The 26,989-nt window shown below is 39.2% G+C and overlaps 1 protein-coding gene across 7 annotated transcripts in view; it reads right to left on the bottom strand.

Moving 5' to 3' along the window:
- CLCN5 (chloride voltage-gated channel 5) overlaps window positions 1–26,989 on the bottom strand; it is a 155,172-nt gene that overhangs the window by 25,681 nt on the left and 102,502 nt on the right. For 6 of the 7 annotated variants that reach the window (XM_038587444.1, XM_038587447.1, XM_038587445.1 and 3 more), the window contains 2 exons: window positions 19,865–20,011; window positions 1,617–1,768 (listed from right to left, as the gene is read on the bottom strand). In XM_038587444.1, coding sequence (XP_038443372.1) covers window positions 1,617–1,768; window positions 19,865–20,011 — 299 coding nt within the window. Of the gene's footprint in view, window positions 1–1,616; window positions 1,769–3,898; window positions 4,166–19,864; window positions 20,012–26,989 lie in introns of those variants that run through there. The other variant, XM_038587450.1, reaches the window with a different exon arrangement.

Here is a 26,989-nt window from a genome sequence, read left to right as displayed (position 1 = left end):
CTTCCCCCTTCCCTGCACCTCTACTTCTCATCTTTGAAACTGTGACTTCATTACCCCAACTTCAGCTACCATGGTCTCACAAATCATGATAACTATAAACATTTTTAAAGCATTTTAATAATTCGTTTTGATCTATGACTTTAAAGTTTCCAGTTTTAGTGCTGAAAGAAGATGAGGTAATGTTTTTCTGGGATAATATCTCCATTCTGATGATTAACAGTTAATGCAAAAAAACACTTGAACACTTGATGAACAAATTCTAATTGATTTTGGATTATTATTCATTGGCGTAATGTTTCGCAGTTGTGGCCACTTTCATATGGTGGGAAATATGCCCTTGTCAGAACCCAGGTGACCTTCACAATGTAAATAACATGCTGAACATGCAACTGATGACAAATTGAGCTCCGAATTACAGATGGCAGAAATATTAAAGCTGGCCTGATGAGTTAATACGATAGAAGATGTGCAGGTGTTCCCATATAGCAGAAACTTTATGAAGAAACATAGTGTTTTGTAGCGATCCCCCTTTTAAGTTAGGACAGAAAACTCAGTGAGATTATCACAAGTCCAAAGATTACAGAGGAATTTCCCAAAACCTGTACCTGGGGCGACCTGACTCCTAGGTTCAGATGATCATAAGAAAACTAGTCAGGAGCCAGGAATGGCTTGGGAATAAAAACTGATCTGAACCTGACTATCAGGAGACTTGCCTGGCTCTGAGAGAAAGGAATCATAAACTCAGGAGAGAATGGGACGAACTCAAAAAACAAATTTTAAATTTGAACTCAAAGCAGAAATAGAAAGAAAAAAATAACCCCACCTCAGGTTGGTGGAAGAAATGTCTCACCAGAGGATCACCCATTGACCTCGCATTGCTGGGGCTCGGGCCCTACCTTTTGAAGAAGTTCTCTGTATGGCCCTGACATGAGCTAGAAATTGTGATCCCCTGACTTAAATGACACACAGCAACGAGTTAAAGGCAAACAACCTTGGCAAACTGCTTTAAGAAGTTTTCACCAGACTCTGGAAAGGGAAAAATGGGGGAAATTCTCTCACCAAAATCAAAAGAATCTGTGCCATAGCCATTAACACCAACTATTACCTGTCATATTAAATTAATGTCCTCAATTTGAATTTGATTGGTCTTATGGGTTTGAGTTGAATGCCTACATTTCCTTTTATGGTTGTACCAGAGTCATAATTCACATGGACTTTATCCCATATGCTTCAGTAAACACCAGGCTCTGAGATTTTTTTTTCTTTTATTGATTTAAAAGAAGCCCCTTTTCGGGGCACCTGGGTGGCTCAGTGGTTGAGTGTCTGCCTTCAGCTCGGGTCATGATCCCAGGGTCCTGGGATTGAGTCCTGTATCAGGCTCCTTGCAGGTACCCTGCTTCTCCCTCTGCCTATGTCTCTGCCTCTCTCTGTTGTGTCTCTCATGAATAAATAAAATCTTTTAAGAAATTTAAAAAATAAAATCCTACATTGCCAGTAGACACCAGCTTCAGCCCCAGCCAGAGCTGAAGGAAAGCATACATATAAAGAATATGTATCTTCCACCTCTTCCCCTGCTATTTCCTGACACTTAACTCCTATCCCATCTCTCAGCTTACCTCTCGGTGCCTATCCCGATCTCGAGACTTCTCTCTCACCCAGTCAATTGTATTGAAATCATCATAGGTCCCCACACCAGGGATCGGCTCCTCCAAGAAGTCCATCATCCTATTTGAAGAACCTATTCCTCCACCATTGTATGACTTGTCCTCTGTATTGAGCAGGAAACAGACATTAGTAACTCTAAACATTTTAATACCTCCTTTCTGAGTACCAAAAGGTGGGTCCTTAAACAATCAGATGATTACAGTTAGGGTGTGCTGATAAAGGATTGTAATAATTGGTGAGAATATCCATCACATTTAGAGGTTTCTGTGGTCTATGCACAAAATGATTAGTGCCTTAAGGCAGTATGAATGGACAAGGACAGATGAGCAGGACAGTAAAAAGGGAGAATTGACAGGAGTTGAAATGTAAAGGGAAAGGATTTATTAAAAAAACACAGGAGTGCAGAGCAGCTTAGGTATTTTAGTTTCTGTTCTGGAAGGGAGACAAAAGGGTCAAAGGTCTTTGCAGACATATCACATCAGAAACCATTTTGCATGTATAAGACAGTAGTAATTCAATTCTAGGAGGTGGCTTTTGCCTGAGTGCGAACTCCAAAGGAAGCATGTCAGCCTCTTCAAGAGTTAAGCTGGCTGAAATGTACATATTTCCCTTCGATAGGTGGAAGACTTTGATCCCTGATGTAATGGGCTTGTAGAAACTTTTACTGAGTATGTCAAAACAGTCTAAGACTTACAAGTAACCAGCACATGGTTTGGCGATGGAATGTCCCTCCCTGATCCTTCAATGGAAGAAACATATCCACTTGCCCAACCACAATCCTTTACCTGCTTTGCTTTCAGAGCTTCTATTATAATTACTTATGCAAATGTTTTGTCTTCCTTTCTAGACCGGAAGCTGTTTGAGGGCAGCCCTATATCATTGTTGCCTTCTCATGTCTAATACATATCCAAGATTCAATAAATATCAGCGGAATCAAAGTTTATTTGACAAACAGTGGGGATGAGAAAGAAGTATTCAAACTCAGAAGCTGTACACACACACAAGGTTACTTAGTATTGTTTGACACACTTGTTCAAAATATTTCCACCATCCTCTGGTAAAACAGTTTTTTTTTTCTCTATTAAACACAAAATGTAAAGTAGTATTCAGGAATTTATACAAATTCACACTGAGGAAAAATGCAAAGTAATGCTATCATTGAACACCACCAGTCAAAGATCATATTTGCAGCATCAACCTTAGCAGGGGCAACGCTTTATCCAGGCTGTTTGGTGATGAATCCCTGTGCAGGGATGGCCAGAGTGGGCCTGAGCTGACACCCAGTTCCCCCATCTGCATCCCCATCTTCACTCTAAACTCCCACAGACAACTTCAGCACTCTCATAGGGTAAGTGGGAATTAACACCCAAGCTGTACCTGATTTACAAACTGTCAGTCTTCCAAATACCTAATTCAGTGTGCCTTGCCGGCAATACACACACTTAAAAGGAAAAGCTCTGCAGAATCCAAATCATATTGAGGGTGGGGATGGGACTGGAGTGGAGGAGGGGAACAAGTTAATCTTAAAACCCCTAACCAAAGTCCTTTCCGTATCTTCAAGCCTACCTGACTGTAAAATGGTTGGCTGCTGAATCACCAGCCCAGCATTTCCTATCATGTCAGTGGCATACTGATAAAGATTAATGCTGGTATGTTTGAGAGCTTGGAGGGAAATAGCCAGCTAGGAAATGAGGACAGAAAGAAAATAAAGTATGGTGAGAGGGGCAAAAAAACAAAAACAAAAAACAAAAAACAAAAAAACAAGCCATTTCAATTCTCAAGACGAATGCTGACATGAACCCAGGACACCAAACAACCAGGAATTTACTTTTTAAAGCAGGTTAATACTCCAAATGAATCTGCTCTGATTTAAGGGCTCTGCTTTCAGGAGAAATTGAGAGAGGATTTTGTAAAATTGATTTTTAAAAACACTCCCTAGCTATCTAATGTTACACTCTATATCAAATGAGGCCCCCAGCTCTTAAGGACATTAAGACAAAATGAAGATCTGCAACAGCTTCCCAACAGGAAAGAAAGAATCCTATTACATCACCAGGTAACATGAGCACTGCATCATCCTTCTTTGTAGATAGTCTCCTGTTAGAAACGCAAATTGTCAGGCAGCTCTGAAAGAGCAGGCAGTGATTAGAAGCCGACAACAGACTGTGATTCTCCAGATCCCGGTCTCCCTGGGGTCACACTTCGGTCCTTGACTGGGCTCAGGTCTGCTTACCTTCAATCACAGCCTTCTTTTTTTCTGCCTCAAGGAAGAAATAACCTTGGCAGCCCGCATTTGGTCATTAAGGTTGCGGAGCTTCTATGGAAGGAGCCCTGGTATTAACTGCTTGAGAAGGGCACTTGCTGCGTTCTCTGCCACCTAAAGCACCAGTGTTCCCGGCGGTCAGAATGTGATGTCACTGTTGGAGTCATGTGACCAGACCCTTGGACCAGCCTTGGAGAAAGGAAGATTTTTAACTGAGCACAGAAGCCTTAAAGATGTAGTCTCATCTAAACAAATGCCGTCAGGCTGGGGCAGTCGGATCAGTTCACAAAACTGGGGTCTGGACAAGCTTCTGTCTTTAGACGTTATTTAGCAAAAAATCTGAGAAGGCAAGGCAGGAATATCTGAAAGCATTTAGAAGAGTTACAGGGGTCCTGGGTTAAAAAGGGAGAGGGTCAAATACAAAAAAAAAGGCTTTTTGAAGAAAATGATGCCCTGGAGAGCACAAACACGGAGAGAATCTCAGACGTGCAATGCGGAGTGAAAGATGCCAGATATGGGAGCACATAACATGGCTCTATCCATCTAAGTTCAAAACCAGGCAAACCTAAATCACACCGTTTTAGGATACAAATGTAAGCTCCTACATCACAGAGAGAAGCAAGAAAATGACAAAAAGAATGGTAGCTATCCAGAACAGGGCGGGGGAGTCACCGTCTGGATGGAGCACATGGTGAGGGCGGGGTTTCCAGAATGCTGGTATAATTTTTCCTGATCTGAGCAGTGGTTACCTGAGCATTCATGTTAGAATCATTCCTTAAACTGCACACATATGTTCTGTGTCTTTCTGTGTCTACATTGTAATTAGAGAAAATTATGAAAAATGAAACTGAATGCAAACTCAGCTCTTTTACAGCACCTCGTAACTTAAAAACTCAGATTATCCGGGATCCCTGGGTGGCGCAGCGGTTTAGCGCCTGCCTTTGGCCCAGGGCGCGATCCTGGAGACCCGGGATCGAATCCCACATCGGGCTCCCGGTGCATGGAGCCTGCTTCTCCCTCTGCCTGTGTCTCTGCCTCTCTCTCTCTCTCCATCATAAATAAATAAAAATTAAAAAAAAAAAACCTCAGATTATCCTCAAGAAAATGAGCTTTTTAAAAAAAGAAAGAAAGAAAATGAGCTGTTTCTTAGTATGGGTTCTCTACCTGGAAAGCAACATCAAATATGATCTCACTAATCCAAACTGGGTAATACTAGCTATTTCAGCTGTGAAAATAAGTTCAGTATTACATTTGCATTATTTCAAAAGCTCCCCCTTCCCAGGCCCTATTCCTTTTTTTTTTAATTTTACTTACTTACTTACTTATTTATTTATTATAGTCACACAGAGAGAAAGAGAGAGAGGCAGAGACACAGGCAGAGGGAGAAGCAGGCTCCATGCACCGGGAGCCCGACATGGGATTCGATCCCAGGTCTCCAGGATCGCGCCCTGGGCCAAAGGCAAGCGCTAAACTGCTGAGCCACCCAGGGATCCCCCAGGCCCTATTCCTAAGGCTATTCTTCAGCAGGTCTTAATTAACTGTGCGATAAGGCCCATAAAGTAAAGGAGAATGAAATAGCCATCTCTTAACTTCTCAGTGAATCCGCAGGACAGCTGCTGTTAAACATTAATCCAGTCAGTGTGCTCCAATAATTAGACCTAAATGTAGGGCTCTGAAATGTTGTGGTCACTCTCATCGCTTCTTAGGGCCCCATGCATCCTGAAATGTTAATACAACAAAACCTTATCAAATGTTAGGGACTTCATGAAACCCGTATTCTTTTGTTTTTTGTGGGATTTTTTTTTTTAAGATTTTACTTATCATTCATTCATGAGAGACAGAGGTAGAGGGAGAAGCAGGCTCCATACAGGGAGCCTGATGTGGGACTTGATCCTGGGACCGTGGGACCACAACTGTTGCTGAAGGCAGATGCTCAACCCCTGAGCCACCCAGGTGTCCCATAAACCTGTATTCTTTTGGTACAGTTCATCATTGTCATAACATCTCAGTCTCTTGATGAACTCAACTAGCACTCTCTTGATGAACTCAACTAGCACTAATGAGAAGAATTAAAATGAGGGACGCCTTCAACTCAGGGTGTGACCCTGGGGTCCTGGGATCAAGTCCTGTATCATGCTCCCCTCAGGGAGCCTGCTTCTCTCTCTGCCTGTGTCTCTGCTTCTCTCTCTGTGTCTCTCATGAATAAATAAATAAAATCTAAAAAAAAAAAAAAAAACTAGGTCTGGTAGCTACACTGCAGTCCTTGAGCTAAAAGGAGATTTAATTACAATTCCCTTTTCTGCCAAATTTGTAATCTCTAGCATATGTTCATTATACAGACCACCAGGTGTAGGTCAATTGATATTGAGAAAATAAGACAAAGAAATGCTTACCAATTTGTAAGGCAGCCTCTGATAAAAACCTGATAATACAATTAACATTTGGGAACAAGCAGAGTTATCTTTCTGGAACACAGATACGATCAGATCACCTTCTGATTTCTAAAATATCACTTTCTGATTTCTAAAATGTCAGTGGCTCCCACAATGTTTTTTAATTTAATTCCAGCATAGTCAACATACAGTGTCATATTCATTTTTAAAACTTTCACCATAGGAAGGCCATTTGGCACAAGTGCAGACTCGGAATTTTTAGCTATCCATCATAATTTTTAGAATAGGACAAATAAAATACTTAAGTGTATAATAATGATGACAACAATGATTTTACAACCATGAGAGGGATTAAATTGCACTCTTTCATGGAAGTACCTATATCTGATTGGATCACCGCTTAAACTGTGAGTCAAATGCCACATCCAACTGGTTTCTTTCCTTACCACTTTTTTTTAACTTACTAGAAAGAAACAGTAAATTCTTAAAACTTAGTTGTCAAGAATGGCAGCAGAGATGATCCTCTTCGGGACTAACTACTGAGGTACAAAGAAAGTAACAAAATGCAAAAGGGCTTTTAAAAAAACAAAACAAAACAGTGTATTAAGAGTTAAGCTTCTGGTGTGTAAATTCTCTGCCAAGAAAGGAAGAGTAAAATCAAACAAGGACCCTAAATGTCATATTGAGGTGCTTCAGTGAGTCTAGATTTTTGCCTCCCTAACCAAAAAAAGGTAAAACTTAACCCAAGTAAGTTTTTGAAGGCATAGTGTGCTCTAAGTTTTATAAAACAATTCAATACTCTAATAGGAAAATGATGAAAGTTAAAGTACAATTAGATCTCAATTTGAATAATTTTTTAAAAGCTCCTAAAGGGTAATTTGCACTGCTTGAGTCTGGGCAAAATGTCCAGAAAACGAGTCAGAAAAAAGTCAACATTTAAACAGCTTTCCCAGTAGGTTACCCTTAGGTCTAACAACTGAACAATGGGTCTTTAGAAATGCACTGCTTGAATGAGGAGGCATATAAATGAATGCATGTAGCTCATTTCCTTTTATGGAAAACTACTTTCTAATTGTTCCCTAAAAATCACATGATGCTTGAAACTAGACAACCCCATAAAATATAAGAAAAAAAATCCAATTTGAGAGTATGTTTATTTCAATCCCTAACCAAAAAGCCACTAGAAATTTACCCTGGAGGGCTAAACGGTAACTGATTAAGCGAACTTAGTTAAACACTAACAAAAACACAAGGGGAAAGAGAATAGAAAGAAACCTCATGCACAGACCCTGAAATAACTGCTTTATTTTATTTTATTTTTTTTAATAACTGCTTTAGTAATAGGCAGCTGCAGGATGGCTCACTTATTGGCAGCAGCCTGAAGAAAGAAAGGAATACTCAAAGCAATGGGCAGGGCTCTTGATGGTGTGTATCACAGGACCTGAAAAGAGGCCCATTTTTAAAAATGTATTTCAGTTTTTACAGGGATATGTTGTATGTTTGCAAGGCTGAAATGACATCTACAAAAAATTCAACAGTCTACCTAGCGTACGTCAGCAGATACTCATCCTGTGGTTATTTGAATTTTCCCTTCATTCAACGGCAAGAACTAAGAGCCTATCTTATGCCATTTCTCACTTCCATACCTGCAGCCCCTTCCCTTTTTTTATTGGCTCGTCCATTCTAGATCTCCCAGAAAGTTAGGAACCCTTCCACATTCCATTTGTCTCTAGGTTTGAGACTACATTACAGTTGAAGCTCCAATACCTAGTCAACACTTTTAGGACCTTTCTATCAACTCGTCCCTCCATTTCACTTCTATTTTTGCTTTCCCATTTACCTAAACCCAGTGGCTGAAAAGCGATTGTTGGGGAGTCGCTCTCCCATCTAAGCCCTGGATAGGATCACAAGGCCATGCTATGCTTTAATACACTATCTTAATTGAACTCCAATTAAAAAATAAATGAATTCCAAAAAATACACTATCTTAGTTTGGCCCCTGAGGACATATGTTCATATTTCTTTTTTTTAAAGATCTTTATTCATTCATATGAGAGAGACAGACAGACAGGCAGGCAGAGGTAGAAGCAGGCTCCATGCAAGGAGCCTGATGCGGGACTTGATCCTGGGACTCCAAGAGCATGCCCTGGACTGAAGGCGGCGCTAAACCGCTGCGCCACCTGGGCTGCCCTGTGTTCATATTTCAAGGAGACTCCATTGACACACATCTGTACAGCCATACTATTTCTTAAATACTGAAAGACTTCCAGAGCTATAGATAACTACTTTGTTCTCCCAGGACTCTTCTCCCTGCCAACCATCCCCTAGAAGCTCCTGAATGTTCCCCATGTTTTAGCAGCTAGAACATCAGGAGGTTCCAGAACACTGCCCAGTGCTGCATCTGACATCCGGTCTGACTGGTCAGTACCTGTATTGTTTTGCACACGTTTCATTTAAGGACTGACTGCTTTGGTTTCCGTTCATGGCAGGTTAAAACTTGCAGGTGTCTAAGAGGCAGGAAGGACAACAAAGAGGAAGCTCTCTATCCCAACTCTGCTGCAAACTAGACAAAATAAGAGGTAGTGAGAGATGCAGGTAATGGGACTGCAAAAACTGCAATGAATCTACTACATTAAGTTTGAGGATTCTGAGAAGTATCCAGGAAGACAGGGTATGGCAGAACGGGATAGGGAAGACTTCAGAAACAAGGCAGAATCTAGATTCTAAGACCACCCTCAGGATCCCTGTTTCCTGATGGATACAGCTCTGTCCCCACCGGCCTGTAGACTTTTGCTTGATGGGGGACTTTTAGATTTCCTACTCCCAGCATCTGCTCTCATCTGGAAGTTCCCAACCCAATTCAACTTTCACTAACCACTGGAGCCAGGGTGCTAACTACCAGAGTTATTACCAAAGCTATGAGAAATAGAATGTGGATTGATGGCTTGGTATCTGCAGGCTCCAGCTGGACTAAGACACCACGAAAATCAATGGAGAACTGGATGTAGCGGGGCTAGATTTGACAAAGTTGCCAAGAGGGTTGGCCACATAAAGAAAACAATCCCTCAACTTCATGACTTGCTCTTCATTCCTTCCTTCTCAAATTTATACATTTATGGGACCAACGAAAGGATCAGGGAATGTAATGGGGAGGGAGACACTGCACTAAAAAGCATCTAACATGCCACAGTGTTGGGAAACCTCCCTGGTTAGCACAGTCCTGGGTAATAACATGTAATCACTGTTTCAGAAGCAGCGGTTCTCCAGTTCTTCTGTACTAAGTCTGCATCTATTTCTCTCTATTAATCCCCAAAAGGAAGTTGGGGACACACGATGAGCAATTATTCTTTGGCAGGGGCAAAAACTTCAAGAGGAAATCCCAATTAGGAAATTCTTCTTGGACTCACGGAAATGGTGTGATGTCAGGGTCAGAACTAACGAGTTATAGATATAAAACCTAGGGATTGCTCTTAAAGAAACACGTGTACCTACTCAAACCAGTGTGTGCGTGTTGTTCATTGCAGCACTGTTAGTAGGAGCAAAAACCTGGAAACAATGAAAAGAGTCCAGGAATGAGGGAACAGCTCAAGGGAAGAAGTAGACTGACATGTACTAAAATAGAAAAATCTCTCAAACACACTCTATGAAAAAAATCAAATTACAGAATAATAAGTAGAATGTTTTAAAAACTGTGTGTCTATGTGTTACCTGGATAGAAAAAGAATCCAAAGAGTCACATTGCATTATTTTTAGGGGCTATCTCTGGTGTGGGAAGTATGGGGAATGTCCTTCACATTTTATAAACATGTGTATTATTTGAATCTTTAATAGTGACATGTATCTATGTGTTATGTCATAGTGGTTCTAAAAAGGAAAATAATGACCAAAAAAAAAAAAAAGAGATAACACAGCTAGAAGAGTAGAGACAGGACATTTCAAAGGGCAGACCTTTCATTCTGAGTGGCAGATCACTGGAGTATTTAGAAACAAAGCAGGTAAATTTTCAGACAATACCAGGAGGAAAGCACTGGGAGGAAGATGGCTTACAAAGTTTTTAAATGAAAGTCAATGGAAAGAAAGTCTTTGCTATTGGCCCTATTGTCCAGGAGTGAGAAGGTACAGATTCTAAGCCTAGCTCCACAAATCAGTAGTTGTATCACCTTGGGCAACTGCCTTAATCTCTGTGGGTTTCAGGTTCTCCATCTATAAAATGAGGGTGGAGTAAACAAGTATGATTTTTAAGGTCCCTTCCACCTCTGATATTTTATAAGTTTAGTGATAATTTTTTTAAATCACTCATACATTATGCTGAAGGACGTGAGAGGACCTTAAGCTTTGAGGAATTCCAAATGGTATTTTGATTGCATAGTTATTTGAGATCACTCTGCTGGCAGGATCATAAAATGGCAGTACCAATCCTTAGAAAAGAAAAGCAAGACTCAGCTCTTTGGTGAAGCATACGACAACCTGAGGCTCAATGCTTCAGCCGTATGGCTCACTAGAGTTATACCAATATGGCCAGTGTCTGTGGAGTACCCGCTAGCCACAGACCTCAAAAACATCTAGCATGCGCTCCTGAAACGTTGCAGCAACCCTTTACCCCATGCTGTAAATTGGAACAAGGTAAGGTTAAAAATAATCCACTCTGGATTTACTGCCAAAGGGCCTCTATGGTTTTTTTTTTTTCCTTCAAGAGGGGACCACAGTGGTTCCACTAACTGATAAACAAATGGGGAACTTCCAGATTCAGCTCTGACAAATGACGAACTTAGGAGTTGTTACTCTCATCCTTAACTACAAGAAAAAGCCAGACAAACTGAACAGTCAGTAACTTTTCATGGACCTACCTGAGGATTAAGGTTACAGGGGAAACTGCCACACCTAAATCTGAAGAGACAGGTTTATCCAAAAAGACAAAGACACAAGGAGGTCTGCTCACCTGAAGTAGAGACCAACGGAACCAGAAACTACTAGGGGACACTTGGATGGCAATGACGAAAGTGCTGAAGGCTGAGTGTAGACTTGCATGAGAGTGAGGAACTTCTGAGCCTTGCACTTCTGTGGCCTCTACCTCCAGGAACCATACCAAGTTCTCACAGTAGAGATAAGAGAAAGATCCCCTCCTGGCTCTGACGAGGGGAGGGGAAGAGTAATCATGTGAAATTCCCCAGAGCTTTCTCTATACCAAAGGCCTATGCTCCAGGGGGAAATACTTTGCCTGAGCCTTATCCCAGTTGGGGGAAGGGCATTCCTCTCACTCTGGCAGACACAGACACACACACCCCACCACCCCAGCCTTCTTGTCTCACCCAAAGGAAGAAAAAAAAAAAACATATTCAACAGGGGTCTGGGCTTCCAGGAGATGGACTGGGAATGCCATGGTTGGAACAGAAGTATGGGGCAGAAAGAACAAAAACCATACCACTGGACTAAACTGTGTGAGGGTCACAGCCACAAGACACAGGCCCAACAGACACTGACACTTAACAGAAGATTATAAAATGACCTGCTCCCACATACCTTACCACAACACCAAGGGGGCTCCAGTATAATGACAGTAGGTGGCAGCTGAAAGAACTACAAGCCACAGAATCTCTCCCAACAAACTGCACTTAAAGGAAACTCAAAATCAGGCAGTGACACGAAAACAAGGACACTACAAAATTTTAACCCTCTGGCACAGACGGTTACACCAAACATTAAACAGCCCAACTTCTAGCCACTCTACCATAAATTCATAAAGGAATGAAACTAGAAACCAGTAAGAAAAATAGCTGAAGGGGCACCTGAGTGGCTCAGTCAGTTAAGCCTCTGCCTTCAGCTCAGGTCATGATCTCAGAGCTCTGGAATTGATCCCATGTTGGGCTCCCTGCTCAGCAGGAGTCTGCTTCTCCCTCTCCTTCTGCCTCCTGCTCTGCCTGCTTGTGCTTGCTCAATTGACAGGGCGGGGGGCAGTGGCAAACACATACATACATACATACATACATAAGTAAATAAATAAAATTTTTTTAAAACACAACTAAACATAGTCTTACCATACAATACAGCAATCACACACCTATACATTTACCCAACTGACTTGAAAACTTATGGCCTACACAAAAACCTACATACAGATGTCTATAGTAGCTTTGGTCATAGTTGCCAAAAGGTGAAGAATCCAAGATCTCCTTCAGTAGCTAGGTGAATGGATAGACAAACTGCCCTCTATCCAGACAATGGAATACTATTCAGCAATGAAAAGGAACGAGACATTAATACACACAAGGACATGGAGGAATCTTAAATTCATATTGCTAAGTGAAAGGAGCCAACCTGAGAGGCCTCTAGACTGCATGATTCCATTTACTGACATTCTGGAAAAGTCAAATTGATGGACATGAAAAACAGACTGTTAGTTACCAGGGGCTCAGAAGGGAGGTGCCTGAAGAGGTAAAGCATGGGGGATATTTTTTTTTAGTGCAGTGAAACTATTCTGCATGATACTGTAATAGTGGATACCTATCACGATGTGTTTGTCAAAATCCATAGAATTTATTGCACAGTGGACCTTCATGTATGCAAAGATTTTTTTAAGATGGAATGCAGAATGTGACAGAAGAATCTATATTACAAATCTGTGAAACAGCCTCATGGAAGTAGGTAGAGAGGAAAAAGGTGCTGATTCAAGAAACTGGAACTGAGTGGAGTCTATAAGACTAAAGGCAAAAGAAATTGTGCTTAAGTACTATATTCTAGTTGACAAAGTAGTTTCCCATGGAAGTTAAAGGTTAATAATTTGAAACCACCATCCATGCACACTGGAAGTTAAATAATGGATGGTGGATGGCAGGAGCCAAGTTTCTCCCTACCTGGAGTGGGAGGTTACAAATAAGCAAGGGGAGGAGGCTACAATGACCCATGTGTTAATGGAGTAGAATTAGAGATATTCATATGATCTCATGTTTAGCTTAATGTAGACACAGATGGTTACATGTAGATAATGTCTATTTATAGATATATATGTAGACATGGGTCAGTATACACGCATATATTTTTTTACTGAGTGGCTAAGAGAGCCTAAAGCATAATGCCCCATTAGAAATGAACACACCTACTGCCCATATCCTCATTTCTAATACCATTTTCTACTAAAAGGAACCAGGGCTCCCCTTGGGAGAAATGGTACATTGTAGTGCCAGGAAAAAAATAAGTGCTCTAGAAAACCCCACAGTGACAGGGGTGTATCAAAGGGAAACAGAAAATTGAAAGAGCTCCAAATGGCCAAAACTGGAAAAATTTGAACAAAATAAAGTAGAAATGGATTATAACCCAAAGTTTAAACAAATGAGTCCCTGCTGACATAAATAAGTAGTTGAATAAATACATGGGAGAGAAGAGACAAATGTCCCATGCAGAACAATTCCAAATATTTTCTCAAGGAGGTGGAGCATAACTCCCTAGTCTTAAGTGTGAGCTATACAGTGAGTTCCTTCCAAAGAGTACATTATGGAAAGGATGAAAAGTAAGTTACTTTACAGTGGAGAAAGCTGACAGACACTACCTCAGCCAGAAGATCAAGGTTAAAATCAGCAGCCTAAGTAATATCAACAATATACAGCCTGGATATATGATATGATGAGAATGGTACTTTACTTCTACTCTTCCTCCCTAAAACCTATAACCCCAGTCTAATCATGAGATAAAAAAAATCAGACAAATTCCAATTGAGGGACATTCTATAAAGTACCTGAGAGGTATTCAAAACTGTCAGCTGGTGCAGCCGCTATGGAAAACCGTATGGTGGTTCCTCAAAAAATTAAAAATAGAATTACCATACTATCTAGTAATTCCACTTCTGGGAACATAACCAAAGGAAATGAAAATGCTAACTCAAAAATACTAACTCCCATGTTCACTGCAGCATTATTTATAATAGCCAAGACATGGCAACAGCCTAAGTGTCCATCAATGATGAATGAATAAAGAAACCGTGGTATATACATATACAATGGAATATTATTCAGCTATTTAAAAAAATGAGGAAATCCTACATTTGTAACAGCATGGATAGACACTGGGAGCATTATTCTAAGTGAAATAAGTCAGACAGAGAAAGACAAATACGTGTGAGCTCACATTATATGTGGAATCTGGAAAAAAAAAAGAACTCATAGAAAAAGAAATCAGATTTATGCTTACCAGAGGCAGGGGGTGGGAAGATGGAGAATTGGAGAAAGGTGTTCAAAAAGGTACAAACTTCCAGTTCCAAGATTAAAAAGCACTAGGGATAGAATGTACAACATGATGGGCTATAGTTAATAGTTAACACAGCTGTATGATATATAGGACAGTTGTTAAGAGAGTAAATCCTAAGAGTTCTCATTACAAGGAAAGGAACAATTTTTTTCTTTTGATTCTATCTCTATGAGATGATGGATATTAACTAAACCTACTGTGGTAATCACTTCACAGTATATATAAATCAAACCATCATGCTGTAAGCCTTAAACCTATACAATGATGTATATCAATTATTTCTAAATGAAACCAGGGGAGAAAAGAACACAGGTATGTAATGAAGTTTAAAAGCTACTGAAACAAAAACCTGCCAAGGTCATCAAAAACAAAGTCAGTCTGAGAAACCATCATGGCAAAGAGGAGTTCCAGGGTGACACGGAGACTAAATGTCATGTGATATCCCAGATAGGTAAAAACTAATTACATATGAATAAGGCATTTACTTTAAATAAGATAAAAATATAAATAGATGGGAAGAGATAAGAAAGCACGGATTCTAAAATCTGACCAGATATTTTCCTATCAAGTAACCTAAAGGAAGCCTTGAAAGCCTGTGGACATCATAATAAGCCTCATTTTGAGGGTTCAGCATATAAAACTGGTATGGTTTATGGCCCCAAAGAGTTTTTGATACAGGACACTATTTTTTTTTCAAGCTCAAAAAGCAGCAGTAACAATTGCCATCCTCCCAGGCTAAGTATTTAAGGAAGTTTGAGTATGATGAGGGTGATGGGCTCTGAATTCCCTTTCCTTATCCTCCCTGTGCCATCCACACAATTGCTTGAGTCAACTGAAGTGCTAACAGGAGCCCATGAGCTGGAGCCCAAGATGTTTTCCATTTCTCTCTGGAGGAATACTAGAAGCTTTCCTTGCAGCATGGCAGAACAAACACAACTGTTTCACAGCTTACTTGGTGGATTTCACACACTGTCATGTGTTCCATTTTCAAAGACATTCTTTCTTCCCTGGGACATTGGGAGGTTTGTTGAGGCTTGCAAGGGTGGTCTGGGCACGTTCTCCCACACGAGGGAGACTCGGCCTGCTCTCCTACTCTGCCTGGGCTTTGAAGTCATCTGTGACTCTTCTAGTTTATTCCCCATATCTAATTAGTCCTATCAATCCCCCCTTTTGAAATTTCTCCAGAAGTGATTATCCCTTCCTCTCCATTCCTGTTGCCTTAATTCAGGCCTTTTAATCTTTTAACTAAACTATTTTTAAATAACAGTTTAACCAGTCTGCTATTCTTCAACCCACTCTTCCCCTGACTCCATCCTCCATACAGCCATAAATTTTTGAAAAGACCAACCTGATCATATCATTCCTCTGCTTTTAAATCATTTGATAACTCCTTGGTTACAAGATAAGGTCCTGAAGCATAGACAGCCTAGCTCTCACCCAGACTTCTAACTCGATCTCCTACCCTATCCCAGGCTATCCTTCCTCCTACTCCCACTGTCACCATCTCTGCCCCCAGGAGCCTCAGACCTCAGATGCACAGACTGTGCTGCCTGAGTAGAAAAGGCACTCTCATGCTCCTGTGCCTTTACCTGTGTTGCTCTCTCCTGCCAGGAAAGTTTCTTCACTCAAGAATTAGGAGTAGCAAGGCACTTGAGGTAGAAAGACAAAGAGGTGAGGGAAACAAGGGTGCTGATGAGTATTATTAAAACAGCACAATGCCATGTTTCTAATCTGGGTGCTCCATAAATACCGAATAACTGAACGGGTGAATGAATGAATTGCCAAACCATGATGTCCAGGCTGCAGAGGCAGGCAAGTAAGAACAGATGGGCCATAAGAACAGCTCTGAATTTTTTCCTATTACTCAAACTCTTTTTTCTGCTTCCCTCCCCCTTCCCTTCTTTGAGACCTCAATGTTTATGTTTCTTCTCATTTACAGACTACTATAACACTACCACAGATGCATTTAACCATGCCATGCATAATTTATTTATTCATTCCTCATAAATCAATCCCTCTAGCCATCTGGAAAACAAGAACCACTTCTACTACCTTTCAAGCTCCTTTTAACTAATCTTTTTAGTACGTGCTATTGTGCCTGGTACAAAATGTAGTGTTTTATGCACAGCCGTACAAAATGTAGTGTTTTATGCACAGCCGCACCACTGATATCAAGGACTTTATGACCTTTTTTCTGTTGTTGTGTACATTTCGGAAATCCTGTGTGAAAACATTAAATAAAGTACAAACAATTAAAAAGCAAAGCAAGAAAATTATATCACTACAGAGCATAGTAAATGGACTGAATTCTGTGTGCAACGCATAGAAAACAGCTTTGTTGTTTTATGGTCAAACCTCGTCATTCACATGCAGTCCTGTAAAGAAAGGCAAGTGAAAAGTGGCAAAGGCCTATTAATGTAAGAACACATTCTACAATCACAAGCAATGTCTACATCTCATCTGCCTTAGCTTTTGGGTGTATTAAATAGGAATAAGAGATACTCATACTTGGTTGCCTCCATTGCCTACTGAGAACAATGTGAACACAAAAAGTACTTTGGTGATATGGACACTGTATGACATCATTTTTGGTTAGAAGCAGTAATGATAACTAAGCTAAACTCTCTGGATTAGCCAGAAGGCTTATGAGCGGTGGTCAGTTTAAGTTTATGGATAGCCTATCTGGCTACTCCACCAGAGCCAGTAATTGTTCTAACCCATTCCCAAGGGTTCTGACTACGCATAAGTGGAAGTGATACACAAACACATGGCCCTTTCATAGAAGGAGGCAAATGTGAAAAATCACTAAATACCAAACCACGAGTACCTTTCTTTTATGAACTTTAAATTCAGAGGCTCTCTTCTACTGTTACTACCTTTGGGTGCCTCAACTAGACAATTTCTTCTGAACCTGTGGTTTTCATACTGGCTATGTTCTTCCCAAGTTGGTCACCTCCACAGAAAGGCCTTCCCTAACCTTTCTAACTTTCTAACCTTTCAAAAGTATTTTTCCTCAGTTATCCTGTATTGTCATTCACTCTATTTCCATCTTGGTAGTTATCATGATGGGTAAATAACTAACTGGTCTGTTTGTTTACTAATTTCCCCAGCTAGATCTAAATTCCAGATCAACTTGGATCATACCTATGTTAATCCCACCACTGTATCAGTTCTACAACAGTGCTTGCTTCATATCAGGTATTCAAAAAGTATTTGTTGAATGAATGGGTGAAGGAGCTTGTCCTCACAGACAAGGTTAATCCAAACTTGTTAGCATGACATTCAAGGCCCCAATTTATTTATTTGGGCTTGTATTCTGCCTTTTTATATCTCTGTATATTAGGCCTATTGATATCTCTGTAAAAGCTCACTTTCTGTCTGGAATGCTCTTCTTCCTACTAAATAACTTGTCGTTCAAGGACCTTCCCAAACATACCTTTTCTGTGAAATCTTTTCCAATCCTAGACACACAGAGACAAATATAATGCTTCCTTTGCTAAGTTCTTATAAGAGTTATAACACTCAGAATATAGGGTTATAACAGAAATAAAATAATAATAATAACAATGAGAGCCTAACATTTTATTGAGCAGTAACTTGATGCTGGGTAAAATTATAACTACTTTATGTTACTATTTCATTTAGTCCTGAAAATGACTCTAAGAATTAGGTATTATCATAAGTACTTAATGTTTGTTTAGCCAGCTAGAATCAACTTCATGAAGGCAGGGAGGGTACCTTAAAACCTTGCTAAATCCCAGAACCTAGCCAAATTTCTACAATATCATAAACCCCCAATACAAATTTGATAAATAATAAATTCTGACATAGGTTTTTGTTCTCTGACTCTCTCTTGAGAATGGCAATCCCAATCAGTTAAAAACCAGACAGTAAAAATTTAATATCAAAGTCCTTTCTAATTATAAGAAACTCAGAAGTCAGAAAAGAAATGGGTGACATATCTGGCTATGTATAAATTTATAATATTTGTAGATTTTTTTAAAGTAAACAAGAACAACACAGAAATGGAAACAATACACTCCACCTACATTAGACAAAACATTAGTAGCAATAAATGAAAAGCTGCTAGAAAAAGATAAGAAAAGATAAAAAAAAGATAAGAAAAGATAATCAGCCCATCAGAAAAACAGGAACTTCACAGAAACAGGAAACTTCCAGAAAAAGAAATTTAAATGGTTAGTAAACATGCTCAACCTCATTAAACTAAAAAAGTTAAAATTAAAACAATGATGAGTATTTATTATTTTATTTTCCCTACCATAGGGTAAAGATGAAAAAATTCTAATATTCAGCACAAGAAAGGCTGTGGGAAAATAAGCACTCATATACTCATGCTACAGAAATGTTCTAATACACTTAAAAGATACACACACACACACAAGGTTGATCATTGCAGCATTGTTTATAATAGCAAAAGATTGGAAACTGAAATGTACATCAGGAAACTTAGTTAAACAAACTATGGTATAGCTATACCATGAAATTATATGCAGTTATTGAAAAGAATGTTACTGGAAAACCAAATGATAGAGGAAATTCTCCTTTTATAAATGTATTCCAGATAATAAAAGCCCAATTATCAAAAAGGGAGAGGATTTGAACAAACACTTCATTGGAAAGGAAATAAGGTTGGCAAATAAGCACATGGAATGATGTTCAACATCATAAGGTATTAAGGAAATTAAATTAAAACCATGATGAGATAACACTACACGCCTATTAGAATACCTAAAATAAAAATTACCGAAAATACCCAGAGCTGTTAAGGATAGGGAACAAGCAGAACTTCCATTCATAGCTAGTTCAGATGTAAAATGGTATAGCCACTCTGGAAAATGGTTTGGCAGTTTCTTATAAAGTTCCACATACATTTACCACACGACCCAGTGATCCCATTTCAGGCTATATATAGCAAGGAAAAAGGAATGAATGACCTGAATTCATCTCTAAGGCATTAGGCTGAGTGAATGAAGTCAGTCTCAAAGGTGACATACTATGTGATTCCATGCATATGACATCCCGGAAAAGAAAAAAATACAAGGACAGAGAATAGATCAGTGGTTACCAGGGGCTGGGGTGGAGGAGATATGGCTGCAAAGAGATATAACAAGAGGGAACTCTTTGGGTTGTTGAACTGTTCTGGATCCTGTCAGTGGAGGTGGTTACAAAAGTTTCTGCATGTGTTAGGACTCCTAAGACTGCACCAGAAAATAAATGAATTTTACTGTGTATACATTAAAAAATAATTTTTAGAAAGACAAACTGTCATCAACAGTAATGCTACCTTCTATTTCTCCATCTAAGGGAGGAACATCATCTCTCATGGAAAAATCCATAGCTGTCCCTGGTATGTCCATCAAGTCTTCATCACTGGAGCTGCTCCGGAAGCTATTGAGACTCCCCTGCTGAAAGCCTCTGTTATCCATGGCTCCTGTGCAGAAAGAAAAACAGGAGGCTTATCACAGTGACCTTCAAGCCCCTTACCACTATCTTTTATTTATTGTGGTAAATACACATAAAATTTACCATTTAAACCATTCTACACTAGACAATTCAGTAGCATTAAGTTCATTTACAATGTTTTGTACTTATCATCACTCTCCATTTCCAGAAATTTGTCATCATTCCAAAACAGAAACTCCAGACCCATAAACAAAACTCCCCACTATCCCCAGCCCCTTTTAACTGCTATTCTCTGTCTCCATGATTTGCCAATTCCAGACATTGCATATAAATATAATCGTACAAAAAAAATATAATCGTACAATATGTAGCCTTTGGTGTTTGGCTTCTTTCATATCTCATAATGTTTTCAAGGCTCATCATGTTCTGGCATGTATCAGTACTTCATTCCATTTTCAGACTGAAAAATACCCATTGTAAAGATAGACCCCATTTTGTTTATTCATGTATCAGTTGATGGACATTTTGGTGGTTTTCACCTTTTGGGTTACTACTGATTCTATTTTCTATTATTGAAGTATAGTTGACATACATTATATTACTTTCAGGTGCACGACACAGTGATTCAAAAATTCTATACATTACTCAGTGATCACCACGATAAGTGTAGTCACCATCTGTCACCATAAAATGTTATTACAATATTATTGACTATATTACCTATGTGGTACTTTCTATCTCTGTGACTTATTTACTTTATAAATGGAAGTTCCTGCCTCTTCGTCCCCTTCATCTATTTCACTCATTCCTCACCCACCTCCCCTCTGGCAACCACCTGTTCTCTCAATTTGAGTCTGTTTCTTTGTTCATATTTGTTTTTTTAGATTCCACATATAAGACAAATAATATGGTATTTGTCTTTCTCTGTCAGACTTATTTCACTTAGTAGAATACCCTCTAGGTCTGAGTAACATTCCACTGTGTATATATACCACATCTTCTTTATCCATTCATCTACCAATGGACACTTGGGTTGTTTCTATATCTTAGCTATTGTAAATAATACTGTAATAAACATAGGGGTACATATGTCTTTTTCAAATTAGTGTTTTCAAATTTTCTTGAAGTAAATACCCAGTCATGGAGTTACTGGATCACATGTTATTCCTATGTTTAACTAAAGAACCCCCACACTGTTTTCCACAATGGTTGCACCAATTTACATTCCCACCAACAGTACACAAGAGTAATCTTCTCTCCACATCCTCACCCACACTTGTTATTTCTTCTCTTTTTGATACTAACCATTCTGAGTGGGGGTGAGGTGGTACCTCATTGTGGTTTTGCTTCGCATTTCCTATCACTAATAGTGATATTGAGCATCTTTTCATGTCTGTTGGTCATCTGTATGTCTTCTTTGGAAAAATATCTATTCAGGGTTACTGCTTATTCTTAGGTCTTCTTTCATGTTCTTACTTGGACAATACAGATATGCAAACTACTTAGTATGTTTAGTTTCCCTTCAGATGGAATGTGCCTCTACCTTACCATGTAGTTAACAGCAGTTTTTTGAGAATCATGCAAATGAGCAAACCAAATGAGGGCATGTGTACAAAACTCATGGGAGTTCAAAAGTAATCAACTAAGAGGCGCCTGGGTGGCTCAGCAGTTGAGTGTCTGCCTTCAGCTCGGGGTGTGATCCTGCAGTCCCGGGATCAAGTCCCACATCGGGCTCCCTGCATGGAGCTTGCTTCTCCCTCTGCCTCTGTCTCTGCCTCTCTCTTTCTCTGTGTTTCTCATGAATAAATAAAATCTTTAAAAAATAAAATAAAATAATCAACTGAAATAAAACCTAGACATCAGTACTAAGAAATGTGCTGGCCATTTAGGAATAGAGAAACATTAACTTATGGCTCTGATTCTCCCAGAGCTCATAACACAATGCAGATGCTCAGAAATACTGGGAAAAAGAGTCATGTTATGCTGTTTAATGTTTTTCTCTGCTCAATAATTTAATATTAAAGATGAAACATTTCCTACATCCCAAGTGTTAATCTTCAGATTATAAATTCTACTCAAAAAAATCTTAGCATATTGATTTAAAAAAATAGCATTATAGTCAACTTTACTTCACCTAGCCTTGCCCCCTCCATTTTTTAAAATGAAAATCTTGATCCAAAATCATAGTCAACATAGTTATTTTGGGTTTGACAAATAATAATCCTGTTGAAGTATTCCAATCCTTTTGAGAAACTTCTTACTTTATTAAGGTTATCAGAATTATATGTGATGAATGTGGAAAAATCAGATAAATTAAGCAATAGGGCCAGAAAACTGGAGCAACAGATAAATATTTTAAGCATTGGGCATAAAGGATAAATAACCAACATTTACCAGGTACTGATCAATTTTTAGGCACAGGGCTATGTGCTTAAGCTAAACTCTTTTACTTAACTTTTCCAATGATCCATGCCGAGGCATTATCACTCCTAGTGCAGATGAGGAAACTCATGAAGCTCAGAGAGCCTAAGTACTTGCCCAGTTAATATTTTGTAAAAAGTCAAGCTCTAAATCATGTGTTCAACTTCCTTAATAACTCACTTGTAATAGACAGCAGATTGACTGATGTGTGAGTGACATTTATGAACCACCTACTATGTACAAATCATTGTGGGACAGAAGGACAGATACAAAGATGGTGCTGGGGAGGCCAGATGAGATGAAGATTTAGTGACAAAGATTTGAGAGTTATCAACATCAAGGTGATGTTGAAACCAAGAGAACAGATATCCCAAGGAAAATCTGTCATTCACTTATGGATAAGGACATATATAAAGAAAAGAAATGCATCCCCAGCAGCCTCCCTTAATATGCACAAAAAGCCTGAACTGTGTACAGACATGAACAAGAAGTTCCTCAGGAACACTACCATGCTTATGTATGTGGTGATATATGGTCAGGTAGGGAAGGTAGGGTCATTTATCCAAAGGTACTAATTAATAATGAATAATATACAAAAGTATGGATCAGAAACCATTTGCTCAGCTACAAAAACTCTAACCTTGCTATGTGGATCGAGTGGGTCCCAGGAGACTGAGAATCCATCCTCTGTGGCCTGAGCAGAGCTCCTTGGTTGCTGCTTGTAAATCCTTCGTCCTTGCTGGACACTTTCCCCTGCTCTACTCCTTCCTTCACTCCCCTTTTTTTGAGCACTTCCACAACAAAAATGTTTACCCAGAATGCCCTGTCTCAGTTGTCGCTTCTAGGGAAACTGATCTACTACAGGATCCTTATCAGTTTTCTCCTATTACTAACAACACAGAGGAAATTCTAAATTTTTCTGTCTTCCATACAGGAAGAAGTGTTTTTACCATACAGGAAGAAGTGTTTTTACTTTTTATCTAAGGAAAAAAAAGAGCCCCTCAGCTCTGGATCTGAGATCACAGATCCTTCTCCACCGTCGTCTGATTTATTTTATTTGATCCTTTAAAGAAACCTACTATCCCTAACTCTCATCTCTACCTCAGGCTCTAGTCCTGAATTCCCAAGAACTCCACTTGACACTTGTATTGCTACCTCAAACTCAACAGGATGAAAATGAAAAATATAGCAGAAATAATATCAACTTAAACGCAAACCATAAAATCAAAACAAGACATGTTCCCTGTCTTCACCCTCCACATCTAACTTTCCTTTTAAAATGCAGCTGGCATCAGAGTCAATATTTGTAGTTAATATTTGTCTAATTCTGGATTTACCACATTCAACAAACTTACAAAAAGTACTCTATCTCAAGAGTAGGTATTCCAGGTTTCTAGAAATCTTACCTAAAAACAAACATCATTTTAGCTGATGTGAAGAACTGAGGCTAAAAGAGTAGCACAACTCCAGAGGTTTTCATTCTGTTTATATTTATTAAATGCCCATACTGTGACTAGCCCTGGAGGAAAAAGAAGGCAAGAAAATTTGCAAAATAATACAGAATCCTTTTCCTCTCTCTTCACTGATCGCATTTCATTCAGGAAATGATGTAAAATACACAGTGCCAGCAACTTTACATTAGCCACACAAATCATAGGAAGAAAAAGTAGGAGGAGTCCAAAAATAATTTATATCTGACTTTGGAATATGTCCTGTAGTCATATTTTCAGATGGGTGTACCTATTGTTCTAGGAATTCATGAAAACAAAATAATGACACTACAGGATGAGGGCTTGCAAAGGAGAAGCTGGAAAAGTTTTCAGTTTTCCCAGAGGGACCTTACAAACTCCTTCCTGTAACCCACTGACATAGAACAATCCAGCTAAATTCAGCTGCCTCATTCTAAACATTTCCTGGAGCAGCTATCTGGTTCACTGTTTAGGTTATAAAGTGCTTCCCTAATAAGTACATAGAAAGAAAGAGTCAACAAAGAAAATTTGAAGTAGCAAGTAAATCAAGCAAAACAGATGCTATAAATAGGAGTTCAACAAAGGAAATAAACATAATTGTTAAAACTCAAAAGTGATATTTGCGTATGGATAAGCCACTCTGGTCCAGCCATTGGTTTTATTTTGCAGATAGAAAAAAAAGTTCAAGAGAAAAAGTTAAAGCAGCAGAATAGTGAGGAAATAAGGCTCCTTACATTGAGACTTGAACCCACGTGCAGTTAAACTCCAAGCCCCTGGTTCTCTCCAAAACAGTTTGCAGCTTCACTGTGACCTGTCAGCCCAGAGAATGGTCCATCTGGAATAAATCAAACTTCCCTATGGCCACGAACCTGAAATCAGCCAGAATTTCAGGTAGGAAAGGAACACAGTAAGGGGATTTGAAATATTATCCCAGCTAGTGGATTACATATAGGGCCTGTCATATAATGGAGGATCAGGGAGGAAGGCAATTGGGGAAAATGTTTTGTTGATATTTGTGTTACACAGCTGACATTTTCAGCTTAAAGGCACTTTTAGTGCCTTCTGTCACTTTCTTGCTTAAAATCATAAGCTGGTTCCCCAATGCCCATAGGGTCAGGTTTAAATTTCTTCTCACGGCATTCAGAGCCATATCAAATCTAGATTCCATCTTATCTTCTCCCACAAATTTATTATACTCCTTATAAGCCACGTACTTTTGCACCTCCATGCCTTTGCTCAGGACAGATACTCGATCTAGAATCCCATCCAGTCCTCCATCCCCTTTGCAGCCTGATGAAATCCCATTCATTCTGTTTAGGGCCAGCTCAAAAAAGCTTTTCCCTCAACACCTCCTTTGTTCAGACATCTATGTTGATTGCATAATATCTTCCACTTTGGTCTTCTGGCTACACCATGTCCTTCTCATTTCTGTTGTCCCAGCAACTCTAGTGTTGTTCCAGAGTAGGTGTTCAATAAATGCTTACTGAGGAGTATTCCAGTTGGGGAAGAAGAGCTGACAGCCAATCAATGTATTTATACGGCTGACACTCAGTAAATCTATTCCTTGCACCGTGAGGGTAGGGAACTGGGGATATGAAAAATATGTTACCCTGTCACTACTCTCAAGGAATTTATGACCTAGTTGAGGAGAGAACTTTCATACAATGCAATTACAGAACAGCTAAGTGCTAAGCTGTTCGAATAAGAGTGCAACTGGTATTCAGGAAATGGAGAGGATACTATAAGCCAGAGAAGGCTTCCTGAAAGAAGAAAGAGAGGGTATTCCAGGTCCAGGGGGGGAAAATAGCCAAAGTCTTGAGATAAAAATGTGGCTGGCATTTGTGCTTGACTACAGGGCAGGATAGGTATCTGTGAGGAAATGGATGGAGATAGATCATGGAGGACTTGGGAAGCCAATGGAATCACTGTGGTTTTTGAGGAGGAACATGATTAAAAAAAAAAAAAAAAACATGATTTTAAGAGGTAAGTGTGGCAGCAGTACGCTGGAAGAGAATGAAGTAAAGGGCTATAGGAAGGCAGTTTGCTACTTCCTGTTTAAATGTAGGTGATTTGGGAAGGAGGGGTGCATATTGCCAAAGGCTGTACTGCAAAAGCAAGGTGTGGGTGGCAGGGGATGGTGCTAGTTTATGTTATGCCTTACTGACACCTTGTTTTACTAGTGACAGTGACATCTGTCGGCACAAATACATTAATACTTCCATCTCAACTAGCCCATTTGGCAAAAACAAATGTATAAACCAATGGGTGGGCTGATACACATGGCCCTTCAATGAGAATATAAAAAAATACATCACACATTCCAATGCTAAGAAGCACAAAGAAGCAATAAGCTTTTCTAGTTCTTATTTTTGCTCCACAAAAATATCTATTGACCTGCACATGGCATTCTGTGTAAGTAATATATGCCAGATGCTGCAAAAGTGGAAAAGAAAGAATGCAAGAGGAAGAAAAGCTTGAGAGAGACATTATAGAATCTACCAAGATATAAGTATTATCGTATCATTAAAAATAAAACATTAAAATGATCCTAAGTATAATACTAAAGGTGATAAAAACTGACAAAGACATGATAAAATCAATTTTTTTCTATACATACACTTTGAGTTACCTGAGGACAGGGTAAATCTTTGTTCCCAAGTGCCAGACACAAAGAGAGAGTTCAGGAAACAATCTAGTTTATAGTCCAATTCCAGTTTTAGTTACATTATTTTGAGAAGCAGAAATGAAATGCAAACCTTGCTGTGTAGTCTCTAAGAGCCATGGAAGGTGCTTATTTCAGAGGTTTGGGTTAGCCTTCTCTATCTGTCAAATTGTAGGTAAAAAAATCCCAGGAGGAAATAATAGTGCTGCTTCTCAGAATGTAGTCTTCATCTGGGAGTCATCCTCACAGATAAGTATAGGTTATGAGAAAAGACAGGACTCAAAGCAGGCAGTACCAGAGCAGCAGTTCTCAAAATTTTTGGTCTCAGGATCCCTTTAGTCTTCAAAATTATTGAAGAGCTTAAAGAGCTTTTATGTATATGGGTTCTAACTATAGCTATTTATTAGAAATTAAAATCCAGGAATGTTAAAAATAAATATTTGTTAATATATTT

Source organism: Canis lupus, chromosome X (genome assembly GCF_011100685.1).
Source record: "Canis lupus familiaris isolate Mischka breed German Shepherd chromosome X, alternate assembly UU_Cfam_GSD_1.0, whole genome shotgun sequence".
In the NCBI taxonomy this organism is placed as follows: domain Eukaryota; kingdom Metazoa; phylum Chordata; class Mammalia; order Carnivora; family Canidae; genus Canis; species Canis lupus.
The sequence above is the reverse complement of the archived record's forward strand: the minus strand, read 5'-3'. Positions and strand labels throughout refer to the sequence as shown.